This window comes from Rana temporaria, chromosome 10 (assembly GCF_905171775.1).
Source record: "Rana temporaria chromosome 10, aRanTem1.1, whole genome shotgun sequence".
NCBI classification, from domain to species: domain Eukaryota; kingdom Metazoa; phylum Chordata; class Amphibia; order Anura; family Ranidae; genus Rana; species Rana temporaria.
Genome location: NC_053498.1, coordinates 7,548,657 through 7,569,742, shown reverse-complemented (window position 1 = coordinate 7,569,742; position 21,086 = coordinate 7,548,657). Strand labels below are relative to the sequence as shown.

Here is a 21,086-nt window from a genome sequence, read left to right as displayed (position 1 = left end):
AGGGGATGGGGGGGAAGATATGTACTAAGGGGGGAGATTTTGGCGGTAAGGGCAGAAAAAAACTTTCTAACTTTAGAACCACTTTGGGTTTTGCTGGTTGCTGACCTCTGCAGAGAGACCACTGCTTCCCCACAGAGAGCAAGTCTCCTTCTCTGCAGAATACTGGTAGGGGACAGACTTTTCTACTCTTGCATATATTTTATTTTGTTGCACCTGGAATGTATTTAGCTGATTTAACCTGAAAAAAAAAATCTTGGCCGATGCCCAATGGGGGTGTGGGAGCGAAGAGCGCCCAATGCGTACAATCAGCCCCTGTGAGCTGTAAGGAAGTCTTCGTCCAGCACAAGGTTCCTGAATGCCGTAGGCTCCGCCCTCGTGGCTCACACTGGAGCTCTCCAGCACTTCATCCTGAATAGACGCTCACATCAGCCAGCGGAGGAGAAAGAACGCCAGAGAGAAAAGCGAGCAGATCCTGGAAATGGAGAGCGACACCAAAAATTCCTACGAGCACGCATCCCCTGTGATCAACGTGCAGCCGGAACCGGTCGCCCGTCTTCCCCAGCACAAGGATTACCTGATATGGTCCATCTGTAGCATGATCTGTTGCTTTTTTCCGATTGGGATCGCTGCCTTGATCTTCTCAGTCAAGGTAATTCTTATTCTTATTTTTATTTTGTTATTATTATTTTTTATTATTATTATATTTTTTATTATTATTATTATTATTATTATTATTATTATTATTATTATTATTATTATTATTATTATATATTTTATTATTGTTATATTTTTATTATTTTTATAATTATTATTATATTTTTATTATAACTATTATTATATATTTGTATTTGTATTATTTTATTATTGTTATATATTTTTATTATTATTTTTTTCTTATTGCTATTATTATATATTTTTGTTATTATTATTTTACTATTGTTATATATTTTTTTCTTATTATTATATTATTATTATTATTATTTATTTGAATTATTATTATTATTTTTGTTATATACTTTTATTATTATTATTATTATTATTATTATTATTATTATTATTATTATTATTATTATTGTTATATTTTTATTATTTTTATAATTATTATTATATTTTTATTATAGCTATTATTATATATTTGTATTTGTATTATTTTATTATTGTTATATATTTTTATTATTATTTTTTTATTATTGTTATTATTATATAATTTTGTTATTATTATTTTACTATTGTTATATATTTTTTTCTTATTATATTATTATTATTATTATTATTATTATTATTATTATTATTATTATTATTTATTTGAATTATTATTATTATTTTTGTTATATACTTTTATTATTATTATTATTATTATTATTATTATTATTGTATATTATTATTATTATTTTACTATTGTTATATATTTTCTTATTATTATTATTATTTTACATTTTTTATTATCAGTATTATTATTGTATTATTATTATTATATATTTTTTTATTATTATTTTACTAGTGTTATATATTTTCTTATTTTTTATTTTCATTATTATATTATTATTATATTTGTATTATATTTATTATTATTATTATTATTATTATTATTATTATTATTATTATTATTTTACTATTGTTATATATTTTCTTAATAATATTATTATTATTATTATTACTATTATTATTATATATTTTTATTATTATGTTATTGTTTTTTTTATATTATTATGATTATTTATATTTTTATTGTTATATATTTTTTTTTTTTTATTATTATTATTATTATTTTATATATATTATTATTATTCATTAATAATAGATCTTTTGCTGTATCATCTGTTGCCTCCAATTTTGGCGACCGTGTCGGCGATCTGATTACCTAGCAGACATTTTAGAAACAAATGTATGCCTAAAATTAAAGATATCCGAGAAGAACTATTGCTTTCATCGGTGTTACGCACAGGGTGTGCCAGGTGTGCCTGGGCACCCCCTAATCACCGTGTGCGGCATGGATACCCCTGTTTAGGCCCCTTAAATTTCACTAAAGTCCCCTAATGGGAATCCTAAAAACAAAAAACAAAAAAAAACGTAAAAATAAATAAATAATAAAATAATAAAAACTACTGACATCGTCCTCTGCTCTACTGACACCAATCTCTGCCTTAATGACAATAAACACAGCACCCCACAGCTCCTGACCACCTGCATGTTACACAGACCCCCCCCCCTTCAGTGCAGACCCCCTCTTCAGTGCAGACCCCCTCTTCAGTGCAGACCCCCCCTTCAGTGCAGACCCCCCCTTCAGTGCATATCCCCTCTTCATTCAGTACCTGAGATCAGCGCGGCGGCGGTGGCACATGGACGTCCCCTCCCCTTGTGTACACTATAAACAGAGAGGAGGGGAGGCGGCTTCACTCTGCTTTGTTGTGCCTGTCTGTGTACCTTCTGGGACCGCTCAGACAGTTTGCGAGGAGGGGATGGTTGGTGCAGAGGTGTCACCCTCACCCTATACTGCCCTAGCCTGTCCCTATACTGCCCTAGCCTGCCCCTATACTACCCTAGCCTGCCCCTATACTACCCTAGCCTGTCCATATACTACCCTAGCCTGCCCATATACTACAGTAGCCTGTCCCTATACTACAATAGCCTGTCCATATACTACACTAGCCTGTCCATATACTACACTAGCCTGTCTATATACTACACTAGCCTGTCCATATACTACACTAGCCTGTCCATATACTGCCCTAGCCTGTCCATATACTACACTAGCCTGCCCCTATACTACCCTAGCCTGTCCATATACTACACTAGCCTGTCCATATACTGCACTAGCCTGTCCATATACTGCACTAGCCTGTCCATATACTACCCTAGCCTGTCTATATACTACACTAGCCTGTCCATATACTGCACTAGCCTGTCCATATACTACACTAGCCTGTCCATATACTACCCTAGCCTGCCCATATACTACCCTAGCCTGTCCATATACTACACTAGCCTGTCTATATACTACCCTAGCCTGTCCATATACTACCCTAGCCTGTCTATATACTACCCTAGCCTGTCTATATACTACCCTAGCCTGTCTATATACTACCCTAGCCTGTCCATATACTACCCTAGCCTGTCTATATACTACCCTAGCCTGTCCATATACTACCCTAGCCTGTCTATATACTACCCTAGCCTGTCTATATACTACCCTAGCCTGTCTATATACTACCCTGGCCTGTCCATATACTACCCTAGCCTGTCCATATACTACCCTAGCCTGTCTATATACTACCCTAGCCTGTCTATATACTACCCTGGCCTGTCCATATACTACCCTAGCCTGTCTATATACTACCCTGGCCTGTCCATATACTACCCTAGCCTGTCTATATACTACCCTAGCCTATCTATATACTACCCTAGCCTGCCCCTATACTAGTCAAGCCAGCCCCTATACTGCCCTAGCCCAGGGGTGGACTGACCATTCGGGCACTCGGGCACTGCCCAAGGGCCCCATGCCACTAGGGTGCCCCATCACGGATGCCAGCCTCAGTAAAACCAAGGACAGTAGGTAAAAATCTGTGTTTTTTTTTAAATTCCAAGATTATAACTGCCCCGCCTCTCCAGTACCTTTTTTCGTGTGTGTGTGTATTCTGTGTGGCCCCATAATCTATTGCCCGGGGGCCCAATAATCTCCTATTGCCCTAGCACCAGTGCTCATCAATGCAGCCTCACCAGCGCTCATCAATGCAGCCTCACCAGCGCCCATCAATGCAGCCTCACCAGCGTCCCCATCAATGCAGCCTCACCAGCGCTCATCAATGCAGCCTCACCAGCGCTCATCAATGCAGCCTCACCAGCGTCCCCATCAATGCAGCCTCACCAGCGCTCATCAATGCAGCCTCACCAGCGTCCCCATCAATGCAGCCTCACCAGCACCCATTAAATGTAGCCTCACCAGCACCCATCAAATGTAGCCTCACCAGTGCCCATCAATACAGCCTCACCAGCGCTCATCAATGTAGCCTCACCAGAGCCGATCAAATGTAGCCTCACCAGCGTCCCCATCAATGCAGCCTCACCAGCACCCATTAAATGCAACCTCACCAGCGCTCATCAATGCAGCCTCACCAGCACCCATCAATACAGCCTCACCAGCGGCCATTAAATGCAGCCAACCAGGGCCCATCAATGAATGTTTGCTTGCTTCCATTTATTGGGGATTCGGGACACAGACCACAGTCCTCCGCCTCACCAGCGCCCATCAATGCAGCCTCACCAGCGCTCATCAAATGTAGCCTCACCTGCGCCCATCAATACAGCCTCACCAGCGCCCATTAAATGCAGCCTCACCAGTGCTCATCAATGCAGCCTCACCAGAGCTGATCAAATGCAGCCTTACCAGCGCCCATCAAATGCAGCCAACCAGGGCCCATCAATGCAGCCTCACCAGCGGCCATTAAATGCAGCCAACCAGGGCCCATCAATGAATGTTTGCTTGCTTCCATTCATTCGGGAGTCGGGACACAGGCACAGTCCTCCGCCGCCGCAGCGCCTCTGACACCGAGTGTGTATGGAGTGGCCGCTGCCTGCTGATGCTGAGACTTAGTTGCTTGCTGCAGAGAGAAGAGAGTAAGAACACCAGTGGCCGGGCGCCCTAGGCAGGATGGTGCCCTAGGCGGCTGTCTAGTTTGCCCGTTTAAATATTTTGATGGCGTTTAACATTCGATTTTGGAATGAAAGTAAGGAAAACGACATTCGTTGTTCATTCGAGATTTTTTTTTTTTTCTGCTCCTTTAAATTTTCTTCTCGTAAACGAACCCAACTAATGATTAAAAAAATTCAACAAATGTTGAAATTGAAAATTCTTCAGATCCCAGATGAACTTTTCTAGCGAAGAATGGAATTCGGCGTCCGTTATTTTGTCACCTTCCCTTTCCCTTTCCTCCGGCGTGGTCAGCGGAGGTCATCGCCTTCCATTCCCCCGGTGTGGTCAGCGGAGGTCATCGCCTTCCATTCCCCCGGTGTGGTCAGCGGAGGTCATCACCTTCCATTGGGTCACGTGTTCCCGGGATTTGGCGGTATTTGTGTGAAAGTGTCTTTTTAGCTAATTTTGCGTTTTATCGGTTTGGCTCGTTGCCTCTCAGCTGGAGTTGCGCTCGCCCTGGCCCCATGGGCGTCCGCTGACATTTTTTCAGGGGGGGGGGGGCGCTTCGGCAGCGGCGATACACAGTCGCATTTAAGCCTTTCTTCAAATGCTAGCGGGGGTTAAAAGCGACCCGCTAGCGGCCGAATAGCGCAGCTAAAACAATGCCGCTTTAGCGCCAACGTGGCCAGCTGGCAGTGTGAAATAGCTCTTGAGATAATTCAGCTTCACTCCATGCCCATATAAATATAGCCTAGAGAATGTACAGACCCCCCTTCAGCACAGATGGACCCCACCTTCAGCACAGACCCCCCCCCATTCTGCACAGACCCCTCCATTCAGCACAGGTGGACTCACCCTTCAGCACAGACCCCCCCCCCATTCCGCACAGACCCCTCCATTCAGCAAAGATGGACCCCCTTTAAGCACAGACCCCCCCTTCAGCACATACCCCCCATTCTGCACAGACCCCTCCATTCAGCACAGATGGACCCCCTTTAAGCACAGACCCCCCCTTCAGCACATACCCCCCCTTCAGCACAGATGAACCCCCCATCCCATTCACTACCTCAGATCAGCCATCAGCGTGGCACAGGCACAGCAGGTTCCCTCCCCTTGTGTACACATAAACACTGGAGGGGGAGGCGGCTTCACTCTGCTTGCTTTGCCTGTGTGACATCCGACCCGGGACCGCTCAGACAGCCCGCAGCCGCAAAACTCTTCAACACCTTCTTGATTTTTTAGGGGGGGTCAATTGCCCCCTCTTACCCTATGGAGCAGACGCCCATGCCCCGGATGTATTATACTTGGCTAACTTCAACTATTCATCTGTTAAAGCCCCCTCCCCTCATCCCCAGGAGAGGTTTGTCATTTTTGTCCTGGGTGCTGGGTGACCTGGTCTCCGGTGACCCCAGTGATTCTGGGACCTCGCCACTTGTGTGCCTCTAGTCATAACAAGGGGAGGGGAGGGGATTTGTGTTGAGAGGGCATTTGTGTTGGGAGGGGGGGTGGGGAGATTTGTATTTAGTTTTTTTTTGTGCTAAGTGGCGGAATATTTTTATTGGAGCTGGGGGGGGGGGGATTTATTATGAGAGGGTGGATTTGCTGGGAAGAGGGGAGGTTGAGGATTAATTCTAGGATGGGGGATTTTTGCTGGGAGGTGTTATTTGTGCTAAGAGGGGGGTTATTTATTTTGTAAAGGGGATTAGTGCTGGGAGGGGAGAATGGGAGGGGTGTAGAATTTGAGCTGGCGTGATGGATTAGGGTTTTGAGCAACGATTTGTGCTTGAAAGATTTATGCTAGGAGAGGGGGATTTGGGGGGGGGGGGGGGGGGTTGTGCTAGGAGGGCAATTTAGGGCAATGGATTTGCGCTAGAAGTGATGACTTTTTTTGGGGGGGGTGAATTGGTGCAAGGAGGGATAAATGTGTAGGATTTGAGCTCGGGGGGTTGAGGGGGGGGACAAAGATTTGTGCTTGGAGGATTTATGCTAGAAGGGGGGAACTGGGGGGAGTGTTTGTGCTAGGAGTGTAAATTTGGGGAGAGGATTTATCTTAGGAGGGGTGATTTTTTTTGGGGGGGGGGTTAGTGCAAGGAGGGGTAAATGGGGGTGAGAATAAGAGCTGAGAGGGGGGATTGGAGGCAAAGATTTGAGGATTTATGCTTTGAGGGGGAACTGGGGGGAGTGTTTGTGCTAGGGGTGTAAATTTGGGGAGAGGATTTATCTTAGGGGGGGTGATTTTTTTGGGGGGGTTGGTGCAAGGAGAGGTGAATGGCGGGTTAGAATTTGAGCTGAGAGAGGGGATTGAGGGCAAAGATTTGCGATTGGAGGGTTTGTGCAAGGTGTGCAAATTTGGGGAGAGGATTTGTGCTAGGAGGGGTGATTTCTTTTTTTGGGGGGGGTAGGAGATTGGTGCAAGGAGGAGAGAGTGGGGGGGGGGGAGAATTTGAGCTGGGAGGGGGAATTTGGGGGAGACAAATTTTTGCATGGAGGGTTTATGCTAAGTGGGGGATTGGGAGGAGAGTTTGTCCTAGGAGAGCAAATTTGAGGAAACAATTTGTCATAGGAGGAGTGTTTTTTTTTTGGGTGGGGGGGGAGATTGGTGCAAGGAGGGGTGAATGGGGGTGAGAATTTGAGCTGAGGGGGGGGATTGGGGGCAAAGGTTTGTGATTTGAGGATTTATGCTGGGAGGGGGGATGAGGGGGGGAGTGTTTGTGCTAGGAGTGTAAATTTGGGGAGAGGATTTGTCCTAGGAGGGGTGATTTTTTTTTTTGGGGGGGGGTGATTGGTGTAAGGAGGGGTGAATGAGGGGTGAGAATTTGAGCTGAGAGGGGGCAAAGATTTGTGATTGGAGGATTTATGCTGGGAGAGGATTTGTGGGGGGGTGTTGAAGCAGCTGGTCCCCCGAAGCCCCTCCCCTCTGGCGTTCCGTCCGGCGGTCGCACTCCGACACCATTGGGGTAGATTCAGTAACATTTGCGCAGTCTTTACGTAGGCGCAGGGCAACGTTTTTGCCCTGCGCCCCCGCAAATTTTCTGCGCTACCCTTGATTCACAGTAGCTCCGTAAATTGCGTGGGCGCTCCGGCAAAATGCCCGGCGTAAGCGCGCGCAATTTAAATGATCCCGTAGGGGGCGGGAATCATTTAAATTAGGCACGTTCCCGCGCCGAGCGTAGTGCGCATGCTCCGTCGGGAAACTTTCCCGACGTGCATTGCAGTAAATGACGTCGCAAGGACGTCATTTGCTTCAAAGTGAACGTGAATGGCGTCCAGCGCTATTCACGATTCACTTACGCGAACGACGTTAAATTTTAAATTTGCGACGCGGGAACGACGGGCATTGGCTGCCCCTGCTAATAGCAGGAGCAGCCTTACGCGGAACCCGACGGACGGAAACAACGAAAACTGCGTACGCAGGGCTCGCGTACGGTTGTGAATCGGCGTTAGTATGCAATTTGCATACTATATGCTGAGCACAACGGGAACGCCCCCTAGCGGCCATCGCAAGAATGCAGCCTAAGATATGCGGGCATAAGAGCCTTATGCCGCGCATATCTTAGGCTGCAGTCGGCGTAACGAGGTTCCTAAATCAGGAGCATTCGTTACGCCGGGGGAAGTAAGCAATTGCGCCTGTGTAACTATGGTTACACAGGCGCAATTGCTTCTTGAATCCAGCCCATTGTGTACAACGCAGAACCGTCAGTCCTGCATTGTAAGTGAGGACGCTTAAGCCCCGCCCACAACAGGGGGAAAGAAGAAGAGGGCGCCATCTGCTGGGAGAGCGGGGAATAAAATGACCATTTAACCCTTGCAGTGCGGGGGGAGGGGCGTTTACAATCTCCGCTGAGTTTAGCTTTAAGGGTCTCAAAAAAGACGCAAAGAAGTCAAAATTTCCACAACTTTCCGCCCGTGGAATTCCACAAATTTCCTTCTGCTGGGAGAAAAAAAATAATTCCTGGGATCATCGCAGGGACATGTGGAACCATTCAGGGGCCGGAGACCACCGAAAGGTCTACCAGAGGCGGCCGGGAAACAATGGCGGCCTTGTTTAGCGCCGAGGAACGGGGGAAAAAAATGTCCCATCGTCCGTGTTTTCATGGAATTTTACGAGTCGCTGGTTAGAAGGTTCTGTGCGATCTTTGTCCTCGGGCGGAACAAGTGCGCGGCCAGCGGGCATTTCCAGGGTCCAAGGAGACAAATCCTCTTTGTGTGCGAGAGACGATCGTACAATCTACAAAGATACCGGTGATATTTCCAAAATATCTACAGAAATATCTACAGAATTATCTATATAAATATCTACAGAAATATCTACAGAGATATCTACATAAACACCTGCAGAAATATATATATTAATATCTATATATATATATATATCTATATATATATATAGATATATATATATATATATATATATATATATATATATATATATATATATCTATATATATCTATATATATAGAAATATCTACAGAGATATCTACAGAAATGTCTACAAACAATCTACAGAGATATCTATAGAAAATCTAAAGAGATATCTACAGAAGATCTACAGAATAATCTACAGAGATATCTATAGAAAATAGATAGCTACAGAAACACCTGCAGAAATATCTATATAAAAATATATAAAAATATCTACAGAGATATCTACATAAATGTCTATAGAAAATCTACAGAAATATCTACAGAAATGTCTGCAGAAATATCTGTAGAATTATCTACAGAAATATCTACAGAGATATCTATAGACATATCTATAGAAATATCTATAGAAATATCTACAGAGATATCTACATAGATGTCTACAGAGATAGCTATAAAAAACCTATAGAGATATCTACAGAAAATCTACAGAGATATTTAGAGAAACACCTTCAGAAATATCTATATTAATATCTATAGATATATATATATATATATATATATATATATATATATATATATATATATATATATATATATATATATAGAAATATATATATATATAGAAATATCTACAGAGATATGTACAGAAATGTCTACAGAAAATCTACAGAGATATCTATAGAAATATATACAGAGATGTCTACAGAGATATCTATAGAAAAGCTACAGAGATATCTACAGAGATTTCTACAGAAATATCTACAGAGATATCTACAGAGATGTCTACAGAAATATCTACAGAGATATCTACAGAGATGTCTACAGAAATATCTACAGAGATGTCTACAGAGATAGCTATAGAAAATCTATAGAGATATCTACAGAAAATCTACAGAGATATTTACAGAGATATCTACAGAAAATCTACAGAAATATCTATATTAATATCTATAGAGATATATATATATAGAAATATCTACAGAGATATCTACAGAAACACCTGCAGACATATCTATATTAATATCTATAGAGATATATATAGAAATATCTACAGAGATATCTACAGAAATGTCTACAGAAAATCTACAGAGATATCTACAGAAATATATACAGAAACACCTGCAGAAATATATATTTTAATATCTACACAAAAAGATATATATATAGAAATATCTACAGAGATATCTACAGAAAATCTACAGAGATATCTATAGAAATATCTACAGAGATGTCTATAGAAAATCTAAAGAGATATCTACAGAAGATCTACAGAATAATCTACAGAGATATCTATAGAAATATCTACAGAGATATCTACAGAAAAGCTACAGAGATATCTACATAATTATCTACAGAAATATCTACAAAGATATCTATAGAAATATATATAGAAATATCCACAGAGATATCTACAGAAATGTCTACAGAAATATCTTCAGCGATATCTATAAGGATATATAAGGAGATATCTATAGAAATATCTACAAAAATACCTGCAGAAATATCTATAGTAATATTTATAGAGCTATATATAAACATATCTACATAAATAGCTACAGAAATGTCTACAGAGATATCTATAGAAATATATCCAGAGATATATCTACAGAGCGCAGATCTTGCATCGGAGGTAACATAGCCCTGTCACCATGAATATTTTCCTGACATGCCCCTCGTATACAGAACAGGATAATTGTTCAGAAAAACTCCGCCTTTTATTTTATTTATATTTTTATTTGTTTATTTATATTTGATGTATATTTATTTTATTCATATAATATTTTATTTATGTATTATTTTATTTATATATTATTTCATTCATATTTTTCTTTATTTACTTTTATTTTATTTATATTTTATTTAATTTGCAACTATATTTAATTTCATTTCATTTAATTACATTTTTTTTTTATATATTTATATTTACTTTTTTTTTATCATTAAAAACCCTTCATAAGCTACGGTTAGTGCCTCTATCCAGGCTGTGATGGTGTGATCAGTCTTCTGCAGGCAGGAGGAAGCATTTCCCCATGCCCATATAAATATAGCCTAGAGAATGTACAGACCCCCCTTCAGTACAGACCCCCCCCTTCAGCACAGACCCCCCCTTCAGCACAGACCCCTCCATTCAGCACAGACCCCCCCCTTCAGCACAGACCCCTCCATTCAGCACAGATGGACTCCCCCTTCAGCACAGACCCCTCCATTCAGCACAGATGGACTCCCCCTTCAGCACAGACCCCCCCTTCAGCACAGACCCCTTCATTCAGCACAGATGGACTCCCCCTTCAGCACAGACCCCCCCCCTTCAGCACAGACCCCCCCTTCAGCACAGACCCCCTCCATTCAGCACAGATGGACTCCCCCTTCAGCACAGACCCCCCCCATTCCGCACAGACCCCTCTATTCAGCACAGATGGACCCCCTTTAAGCACAGACCCCCCCTTCAGCACATACACCCCCCCCCCTGATCACTCAGACTGTACATTGTATATTTGTCTCATTTCCTCAGTCTCCTCCCCACCGATGATCACTCAGACTTACATTGTAACTTTGTCTTGTTTCCTCACTCCCCTGTCCCCCGGGGATTACTCAGACTTCTCCTCTCTCTCATTGTAACTTTGTAGTAAGTCACGTGGTGAGAGGCTGCAGCAGGGGCAGATCTGTGTCAGACATTTGTGAACATTTGTTATTTCTAAACTGGCCAGGAAGTTTATGTCAGAGCTATATAAATGCATAATAATAACAGTGCGTGACTGTGGGGGGGGGGGAGGGCACATTAGAGTGTAAGCTCCTCTGGCGCAGAGACTGATGTGACAGACTCAGTGAGCTTTGTACTGCGCTACGTTATATGTCAGAGCTATATAAATGTATAAGAATAATATATATATATATATTTTTTTTTTTTTGCCTTTTTCAGACACGAGACGCCATCTACCTACAGAACGACACCGTTGCCGCCAAACATTCCCGTACGACCTACCAGCTGAATATCGCCTCGTCGGTGATCGGCATCGTTATGTACATTGTTGTCTTTATCCTTTACTTTGTGATCGGAATGCAAATCTATCATAAAGGAATGCAGTGAAGGAGAGACGGGATGGGGGGGGGGGGCGACTATGAGATATACATAAGCAGTATTTAAAATATATATATATTTACATCACAAAGAAGGAAACGTAATCATATCACACAGCTGAGAGGTTGGGGGGGGGTTGGGGGGGGTGTAAATAAAACAAATAAAAAAATAAAATTGTGCGTTTATTGTGATGAAACCAACTCCAGACGATTTTATTGGGTGATTTGAGAAAGAGGAACATGCCCCCGAAACACGTCATCTGGGCTACCTGTAAGTGGATGCACCTGCCTTAAAAAGCTTGACTTTTTTTATTTGTGACCACCTCTGTTAGATCCTAAACATCCTCCCGATGCTGCTTAATACCAGCCCATTGAGTCTAATAAACAGGGAACGGCCAATGTACTAGCTAACAGCCAGTGGGAGGCCTAAATATGGACTCCGGTAGACTTGAGAAAGGGGAACATGCCCCGAAACACGTCACCTGGGCTACCTGTGCATTGATGCATCAGCCTTGGAGTGCTTGACCTTGGAAGACTTGAGAAAGGGGGACATCCCCCCGAAACACGTCATCTGGGCTACCTGTGTGCGAAAGCACCTGCCTTGAAGAGCTTGACTTTTCATTTGTGGCTGCCTCGGTAAGATCCTGAACATCCTCCGGATGCTCCTTAGCCCAAACCCAATGAGTCTAATGAACAGGGAACCGACAACGCACTAGCTAACAGCCAGATAGGAAGCCTGATATGGACACCGGTAGATTTGAGAAAGAGGAACATGCCCCCGAAACACGTCATCTGGGCTACCTGTGCATTGATGCATCAGCCTTGGAGTGCTTGACCTTGGAAGACTTGAGAAAGGGGGACATCCCCCCCGAAACACGTCATCTGGGGCTACCTGTGCATGGATGCATCAGCCTTGGAGTGCTTGACCTTGGAAGATTTGAGAAAGGGGGACATCCCCCCGAAACACGTCATCTGGGCTGTGCGAAAGCACCTGCCTTGAAGAGCTTGACTTTTCATTTGTGGCCACCTCTGTTAGATCCTGAACATATTCCGGATGCTGCTTTGCCCCAGCCTTTAGTGTCTAATGAACAGGGAATGGCCAATGTACTAGCTAACAGCCAATGGGAAGCCTGATATGGACATCGGTAGACTTGAGAAAGGGGGACAAGCCCCTGAAACACGTCATCTGGGCTACCTGTGCATGGATGCATCAGCCTTGGAGTGCTTGACCTTTCTATTTGTGGCCACCTGTAACCTCGGATTTTCGAGGATAATCCGTTGCAGGATTACGCTCGTAATCCAAAGCACTCGCATATCAAAGCGAGTTTCCCCATAGAAGTCAATGGAAACAAAAATAATTTGTTCCGCATTGACTTCTATGGCATGCAATACCGCATGCGGCCAGAGGTGGGGAAGGGGGGGCGCCAGAGAGCCTCGGAAATACTCTGAGACAGCTCGGCTGAACTCGGAAAACCTCGGAAAGGTTTTGTGGAACTGAATATTTCTCAGTATTTCCGAAACGACTCCGGCGCCCCCTCAACCTCTGGCCAAACGCGGTACTGCACACTGCTGTGGCTTGAATCCTGCTGTTTTGCGAGACAGCACTAGCAAACCTGAGTCAGCATTAAAAAAAGAAAATGCTTGTATTGCGAAACGCTCGTTAACCGCGTTCAGGGCCGCTGATAGGCCAGTACAACTGGCCCTGTTGTACCGGGCCCGGCCAGCAGGGGGGCCCGGCAACCTGATCAGATAAATAATTAAATATAAAAAAAAATCCTCCAGTCATGTCCCTTAACAACAACATCATCCCATTGGCGCCATGGGTGACAGTGTCTGCAGCACAATATGGCATTGGCGGCATGGGTGGCACTGTCAGCAGGTAGCACATGCATTATGGCATTAGCGTCATGGATGGCACTGTCTGCAGCACAGTACGGCATTGGCGGCATGGGTGGCACTGTCTGTAGGTAGCACATGCATTATGGCCCATAACACATGTGCTGCCTGCAGAGACAGTGCCACCCATGCTGCCAATGCCGTAATGTGCTGCAGACAGTGCCACCCATGCCGCCAATGCTGTATGGTGCTGCAGACAGTGCCACCCATGCCGCCAATGCTGTAATGTGCTGCAGACAGTGCCACCCATGCTGCCAATGGCATTATGTCATTGGCGGCATGGGTGGCACTGTCTGCAGCACAATATGGCATTGGTGGCATGGCATGGGTGGCACTGTCTGCAGTACATTAAGGCATTGGCGGCATATGTGGCACTGTCTCTGCAGTACATTATGGCATTGGCATGTCCCGCTGTCAAGTCGCTGGGCCAGGGGCGGGGCTGAAGGAGGGGCTGGACCAGGGGTGGAGCTGAAGGGGGCCCCGTCAGGTAGGCTGTACGGGGCCCCATGATTTCTATCAGCGGCCCCGACCGCGTTACTCGCAATCCGAGGTTTCACTGTATTTTGAAATTTCTTTCTTATTTTCGGATTTTCGAATTTACTAATTTTCGAATTGCGATCATAACGACAGACATTTTCGGCGGTGCGCGTTTCATGAGACGTTCCCATCCCGAGCCTCCGCCGGTTTCCCAGGATTATCAAGAAATGTATTTTTTAATTTACGGCAATCCCTCGGGAAGTCGCTGCGAAATCAGTCGGACCCTCTGGGCTCCGTTTCCTGTGTTTATCTCTGGTAAATTCCTGCAGGGCGGAGGGGCGAGGCGGGGTGCAGAGCGGGGGGCCCCCCGGGGGTGGTGGGATGCCAAGTGGTGCAAAGCATTTCAGTCTCTAATCAGATTGGGTGGAATGTGTGACCGGGGAGCTTTGTTAGTGGGATCTGCGAATGGGCCGACCCAACATCGGCCCAGAACTCTGCCCAGCCGATGGACTCTGTACTGCCGGCTGTCACATCGTCACTCTGCCTTCTTCTGTCTTATTTTCATTTCAATTTTATATCTGCTGTGAGTTCAGCTTTAACCCTTTTATGGCCACTGCCGTATAATTTATATCGACGGCGGCGGCAGCGGCAGCGGCAGGGTTTATTTTTTTTACACACTCCCAGCGGCTGCAGCGATTGTGGCTGTCAGATGGAAGTGATCCGGCGGAGGGGTGAAAACCTTCCGAAATGAAACTTACTGACACGACACAAAAAAAAATTACTGACAAAGCCACATTTTTTTACTGACAGTTCAAAAAGTTAGTCCAACTTTTTAAACACTTCTAAAGGTCACACTGGGGGTACAGAGATCACACTGGGGAAACTGGGGGTACAGAGATCACACTGGGTGTACAGAGAGCACACTGGGGAAACTGGGGGTACAGAGATCACACTGGGGGTACAGAGAGCACACTGAGGACACTGGGGTACAGAGAGCACAATGGGGAAACTGGGGTACAGAGAGCACACTGGGGAAACTGGGGTACAGAGATCACACTGGGGGTACAGAGAGCACACTGAGGACACTGGGGTACAGAGAGCACAATGGGGAAACTGGGGTACAGAGAGCACACTGGGGAAACTGGGGGTACAGAGATCACACTGGGGAAATTGGGGTACAGAGATCAGACTGGGGAAACTGGGGGTACAGAGATCACACTGGGGAAATTGGGGTACAGAGATCAGACTGGGGAAACTGGGGGTACAGAGAGCAAACTGGGGGTACAGAGATCACACTGGGGAAACTGGGGGTACAGAGATCATGCTGAGAAAACTGGGGTACAGAGATCACACTGGGGAAAGTGGGGTACAGAGATCACACTGGAGACACTGGGAGTACAGACATCACACTGGGGAAACTGGGGGTACAGAGATCACACTGGGGAAATTGGGGGTACAGAGATCACACTGAGGACACTGGGGGTACAGAGATCACACTGAGGACACTGGGGGTACAGAGAGAACAATGAGGACACTGGGGGTACAGAGATCACACTGAGGACACTAGGGGTACGGAGATCACACTGAGAACACTGGGGGTACAGAGAGCACACTGAGGACACTGGGGGTACAGAGATCACACTGGGGAAACTGGGGGTACAGAGGGGAAACTGGGGGTACAGAGAGCACACTGGAGAAACTGGAGGTACAGAGGGGAAACTGGGGGTACAGAGATCACGCTGGAGAAACTGGGGGTACAGAGATCACGCTGGGGGTACAGAGATCACAATGTGGAAACTGGGGATACAGAGAGCACACTGGGGAAACTGGGGGTACAGAGATCACACTGGGGAAACTAGGGGTACAGAGATCACACTGAGGACACTGGGGGTACAGAGAGCACACTGGAGACATTGGGGGTACAGAGATCACACTGGAGACACTGGGGGTACAGAGATCACACTGAGGACACTGGGGGTACAGAGATCACACTGGGGAAACTGGGGGTACAGTGATCACACTGGAGACACTGGGGGTACAGAGATCACACTGAGGACACTGGGGGTACAGAGATCACACTGAGGACACTGGGGGTACAGAGATCACACTAAGGACACTGGGGGTACAGAGATCACACTGGGGAAACTGGGGGTACAGAGAGCACACTGGAGAAACTGGAGGTACAGAGGGGAAACTGGGGGTACAGAGATCACGCTGGAGAAACTGGGGGTACAGAGATCACGCTGGGGGTACAGAGATCACAATGTGGAAACTGGGGATACAGAGAGCACACTGGGGAAACTGGGGGTACAGAGATCACACTGGGGAAACTAGGGGTACAGAGATCACACTGAGGACACTGGGGGTACAGAGAGCACACTGGAGACATTGGGGGTACAGAGATCACACTGGAGACACTGGGGGTACAGAGATCACACTGAGGACACTGGGGGTACAGAGATCACACTGGGGAAACTGGGGGTACAGTGATCACACTGGAGACACTGGGGGTACAGAGATCACACTGAGGACACTGGGGGTACAGAGATCACACTGAGGACACTGGGGGTACAGAGATCACACTAAGGACACTGGGGGTACAGAGATCACACTGGGGAAACTGGGGGTACAGAGATCACACTGGGGGTACAAAGATCGCATCTGGAAGACACTGGGGGTACAGAGATAGCACTGGCAGACACTGGGAACACTGGGGGTCAAAGATCACACTGGGAACACTGAGGGTACAGAAATCGCACTGGAAGGCACTGGGAACACTGGGGGTACAGAAAGTGTACTGGGAGGCACTGAAGACACTGGGGGTACAGAGATCACACTGGAAGGCACTGAGAACACTGGGGGTACAGAAAGTGTACTGGGAGGCACTGGGAACACTGGGGGTACACAGGGTTGTCTTAATGAGAGGGCACACCTGGGCACTGCATATTTTATGGTTTTGGTAAATCTGAAGAAACATGTGCGGTCAGCCTACCGGTTGCTCAGGGTATAGAAGCACCACCTACATACTGTAGAAGGGAAGACGGTCGGCGTGTAGTTCGTTGAATGAACAGCAGGGGGCTGACCCGTCTTGAACACGAGTCTTGTGGGATAACAGGTAACAGCAGAACGATGGAACTACATGTACCAGCATGGCTGATGGCCTTTAGGAATGGAAAGTAAAGCTGTAGATCTGTGACATCCACCTTATAAATGTCTCCCTCCATCTTCTCAGTATGAAGGGAAGAGTTCATCTCCGGCCAAAATATAATATATATGAGAAAATGATACAATGTAACTCTTCATCCAGAGATATTTTGTTCCAGTTTGTTTTGTTGTTGGAAATAATTGTCCCTATAATGCTACTGATTGTATTCTCAGTTGTAACAAAGGCCCCTTTCATGTGGTCATGTTGGCACGGCTGCCAGGTTCCATGTCATACCATCAGGGAGGCGTGTGATTGGCCCCAAATTTGTTCTGCAGCAGGACAACAAATCACCCCCCCCCCCCCAAACATACATCCAATCAGGGCCTTTAACCAAGTCTTTAACCAATTGAGGACCGCCTAACGCCGATATACATCAGCAGAATGGCACGGCTGGGCACAAGCAGGTACAGGTACGTTGCCCTTTAAGTGCCCAGGTCTCGCGCGTGCCGCTGACCGTTTTGCAACCGGTGTCCCGCGATGATCAACATCATCTCTTCCATTCCTACATATGAATGCCGTCATGATTTACAGATGAATGACAGTTATTTAGATGTAAACACAGGGTCTGCAGGTGAGTCATCTGTACACAACAATAGGGCAGAGCTGGGCAGCATTAGTAGCAGCACTTCACACTGAGATATCAGGACACAGCACAGGACTAAAACCTCAAGGGACAAGGGGATTTAAACAGGGATAGTTGGCAAGTATGAGGCAGCTGCTTTGGGCCCCACAACAATGACAGGGCCCAGGGCAGCTGCCCCTCCTGCCCTGCCTTAAAGACGGACCTGCATCCAATGGGGTAGATTCAAGTAGGGGCGCGCACTGCTACGGCGGCGCAGCGTACAGTTTTTACGCTACGCCTCCGTAAATTACTGGAGCTACGCTTCATTCACGAAGCATTTGCTCCGTAATTTGCGGCGGCGTTTCGTAAAAGGGGCCGGCGTAAGCGTGCGTAATTTAAATGATCCCGTAGGGGGCGTGGATCATTTAAATTAGGCGCGTTCCCGCGCCGAACGTACTGCGCATGCTCCGTCGGGAAAAATTCCAGACGTGCATTGCGGTAAATCCAGCGCCATTCAGGATCCACTTACGCAAACATCGTAAATTTTGAAAATCCCGACGCGGGAACGATGTCTATACTTACCATTGGCTGCGCCTCCTAATAGCAGGAGCAGCCTTACGATGAAAGCGACGAATGCAAACGACGTAAAACACGACCACCGGGCGCGCGTACATTTGTGAATCGGCGTGAGTATGCAATTTGCATACTCTACGCTGACAACTACGGGAACGCCACCTAGCGGCCAGCGTCAGAATGCAGCCTAAGATACGACGGCATAAGAGACTTATGCCAGTGGTATCTTAGGCTGCAGTCGGCGTATCGAGCTCTCTGAATACAGAAAGTCGATACGCCGGCGCTACTTAGCAATTACGCTGTGTATCAATGGATACGCAGGCGTAATTGCTACCTGAATCTACCCCAAAGTCATTAAGGACTATCTTCAGTGTAAAGAAGAGCAAGGAATCGTGGAAGTGATGGTTTTGCCCCCACAGAGCCCTGATCTCACCCATCATGGAGTCTGTCTGGGATGACATGAAGATACAGAAGGATGGGAAGAAGCCGACATCCACAGAAGATCGGCGCTTAGTTCTCCAAGATGTGCATAGAACAACCTACCTGCTGAGTTCCTTCAAAAACTGTGTGTAAGTCTACCGAGAAGAAGTGAGGCTGGTGTGAAGGCAAAGGGTGCCCCCCCCCCCCCCAAATGTTGATTGGATTAGGATTTCTCTTTTGTTAATTGATTCAAATAAAAAAATATTAACACTTCTATTTCTGAAAGCTTTCTTAATTTACAGCATTTGTTTCCCACGCCTGCCTAAAACTTTTGCACAGTACCGTATATACATTATTTATAAAATAATTGACACATTTCAAAAGTCCTTAACCCCTTCACACCGACAGTAAGCCTCACTGGTGTGCGCAGCCCATAACATTAGGGGGTGCCCACCAGTTGAGAAGCAGGGGGGTGGCACCAATCTCCCGCGAGTTGAGAAGTGGGGGGGGGGGGCGGTCACCAGTACCCGAGACTTGAAAAGCAGGGGTGTTGCCACCGGTCTCCCAGGGGGGATTGAGAACCGCGGAGGGGGGTCGTCGGTCTCCCGCGAGTAGGAGAAGCAGGGGTGCCACAAGTAGCAAGTTCAGAAGGGGGGTTCCCACGAGTAGAGAAGCAGGGGTGCCACAAGCATCAGCAGGGTGTGCCCACTCACGATTAGGGTGTGCCCAGGCACACCTGGCACACCCTGTGCGCACGCCTATGGTAAGCCTATATGTGGCCTCAGGGCAGCCATCACAAATTTTGGGGCTCCTTACAAAGCTTTAGGCAGGGCCCCCCCTGGAGCCGGCCGGCCTGTAAGGGGCCCTGGGGACCATTGGGTCCCTTACAGGTGTAATGCAAAAAAAATGGGAGGGTTGCCATCCGGGCCCCTTACAGGTGTACTGCCTGTACCCCCCTGATGGCGGCCCTGCATGTCGTCAGCCGGCTGCCAGGCATCTGTATTTATATCGTTTTATATCGCTATTCATGGGCCTGTATTGTACTTTGTTATAGGAACGGCCTCAGGGCAGGATTACGGTTCCCTCTTTGCTATAATCGTTCATGCTTAGTCAGCATTATCTGCTCTACAAGCTTGTGCCAGACGGATTTTTCTGGCTGAGTGCTTCCTGTTCTTCTCATTTCACATGTGCCCTCATCTCTTGATGTTTGACCCCCGCTGATACTTACACAGGGGAGAGTTATTATCCTTTGGATGTGGAGTTAGCCATTTCCTTTATTTTTGCTTATTTTTCGATACACCATATCACCAAAAGTATTGGGACGCCTGCCTTTACACGCACATAAACTTTAACGGCATCCCATGAAATTTCTCCATCGTGGTTTGTGTCTCTGCCCCTAAATATCTTCCTTTACCTTAGTGCAGTCCTCCTTCACTTACCTCATCCTTCCATTTTGCTTTTAAATGTCCTTATTTCTTCTGAGAAATCCTCACTTCCTGTTCTTCTGTCTGTAACTCCACACCGTAATGCGAGGCTTTCTCCCTGGTGTGGAGTGTCGTGCTAGCCCCCTCCCTTGGACTGCAGGAGAGTCAGGACGCCCACTAACACACCGCTCCTTTCTCTATCTGCAACGTAGAGAGAGTCCTGACTCTCCTGTAGTCCAAGGGAGGGGGCGAGCACGACACTCCACACCAGGGAGAAAGCCTTGCATTACTGTGTGGAGTTACAGGCAGAAGAACAGGAAGTGAGGATTTCTCAGAAGAAATAAGGACATTTAAAAGCGTAAATAGGCCGGCGTAAGCCCGCCTAATTCAAATTTGGAAGATGTGGGCGTGTGTTATTGAAATGTTATGTGACCCCACGCAAATGACGCTTTTTA

At 45.9% G+C, this 21,086-nt stretch overlaps 1 protein-coding gene across 1 annotated transcript; it reads left to right on the top strand.

Moving 5' to 3' along the window:
- Nucleotides 1-357: 357 nt before the first annotated feature.
- Nucleotides 358-12,101, top strand: LOC120915960 (dispanin subfamily A member 2b-like). Its single transcript, XM_040326802.1, has 2 exons — nucleotides 358-649; nucleotides 11,917-12,101. The coding sequence occupies exons 1-2, from the start codon at nucleotides 479-481 to the stop codon at nucleotides 12,082-12,084; spliced, it is 339 nt and encodes a 112-aa protein (XP_040182736.1). The 5' UTR covers nucleotides 358-478; the 3' UTR covers nucleotides 12,085-12,101.
- The last annotated feature ends 8,985 nt before the right edge of the window (nucleotides 12,102-21,086 follow it).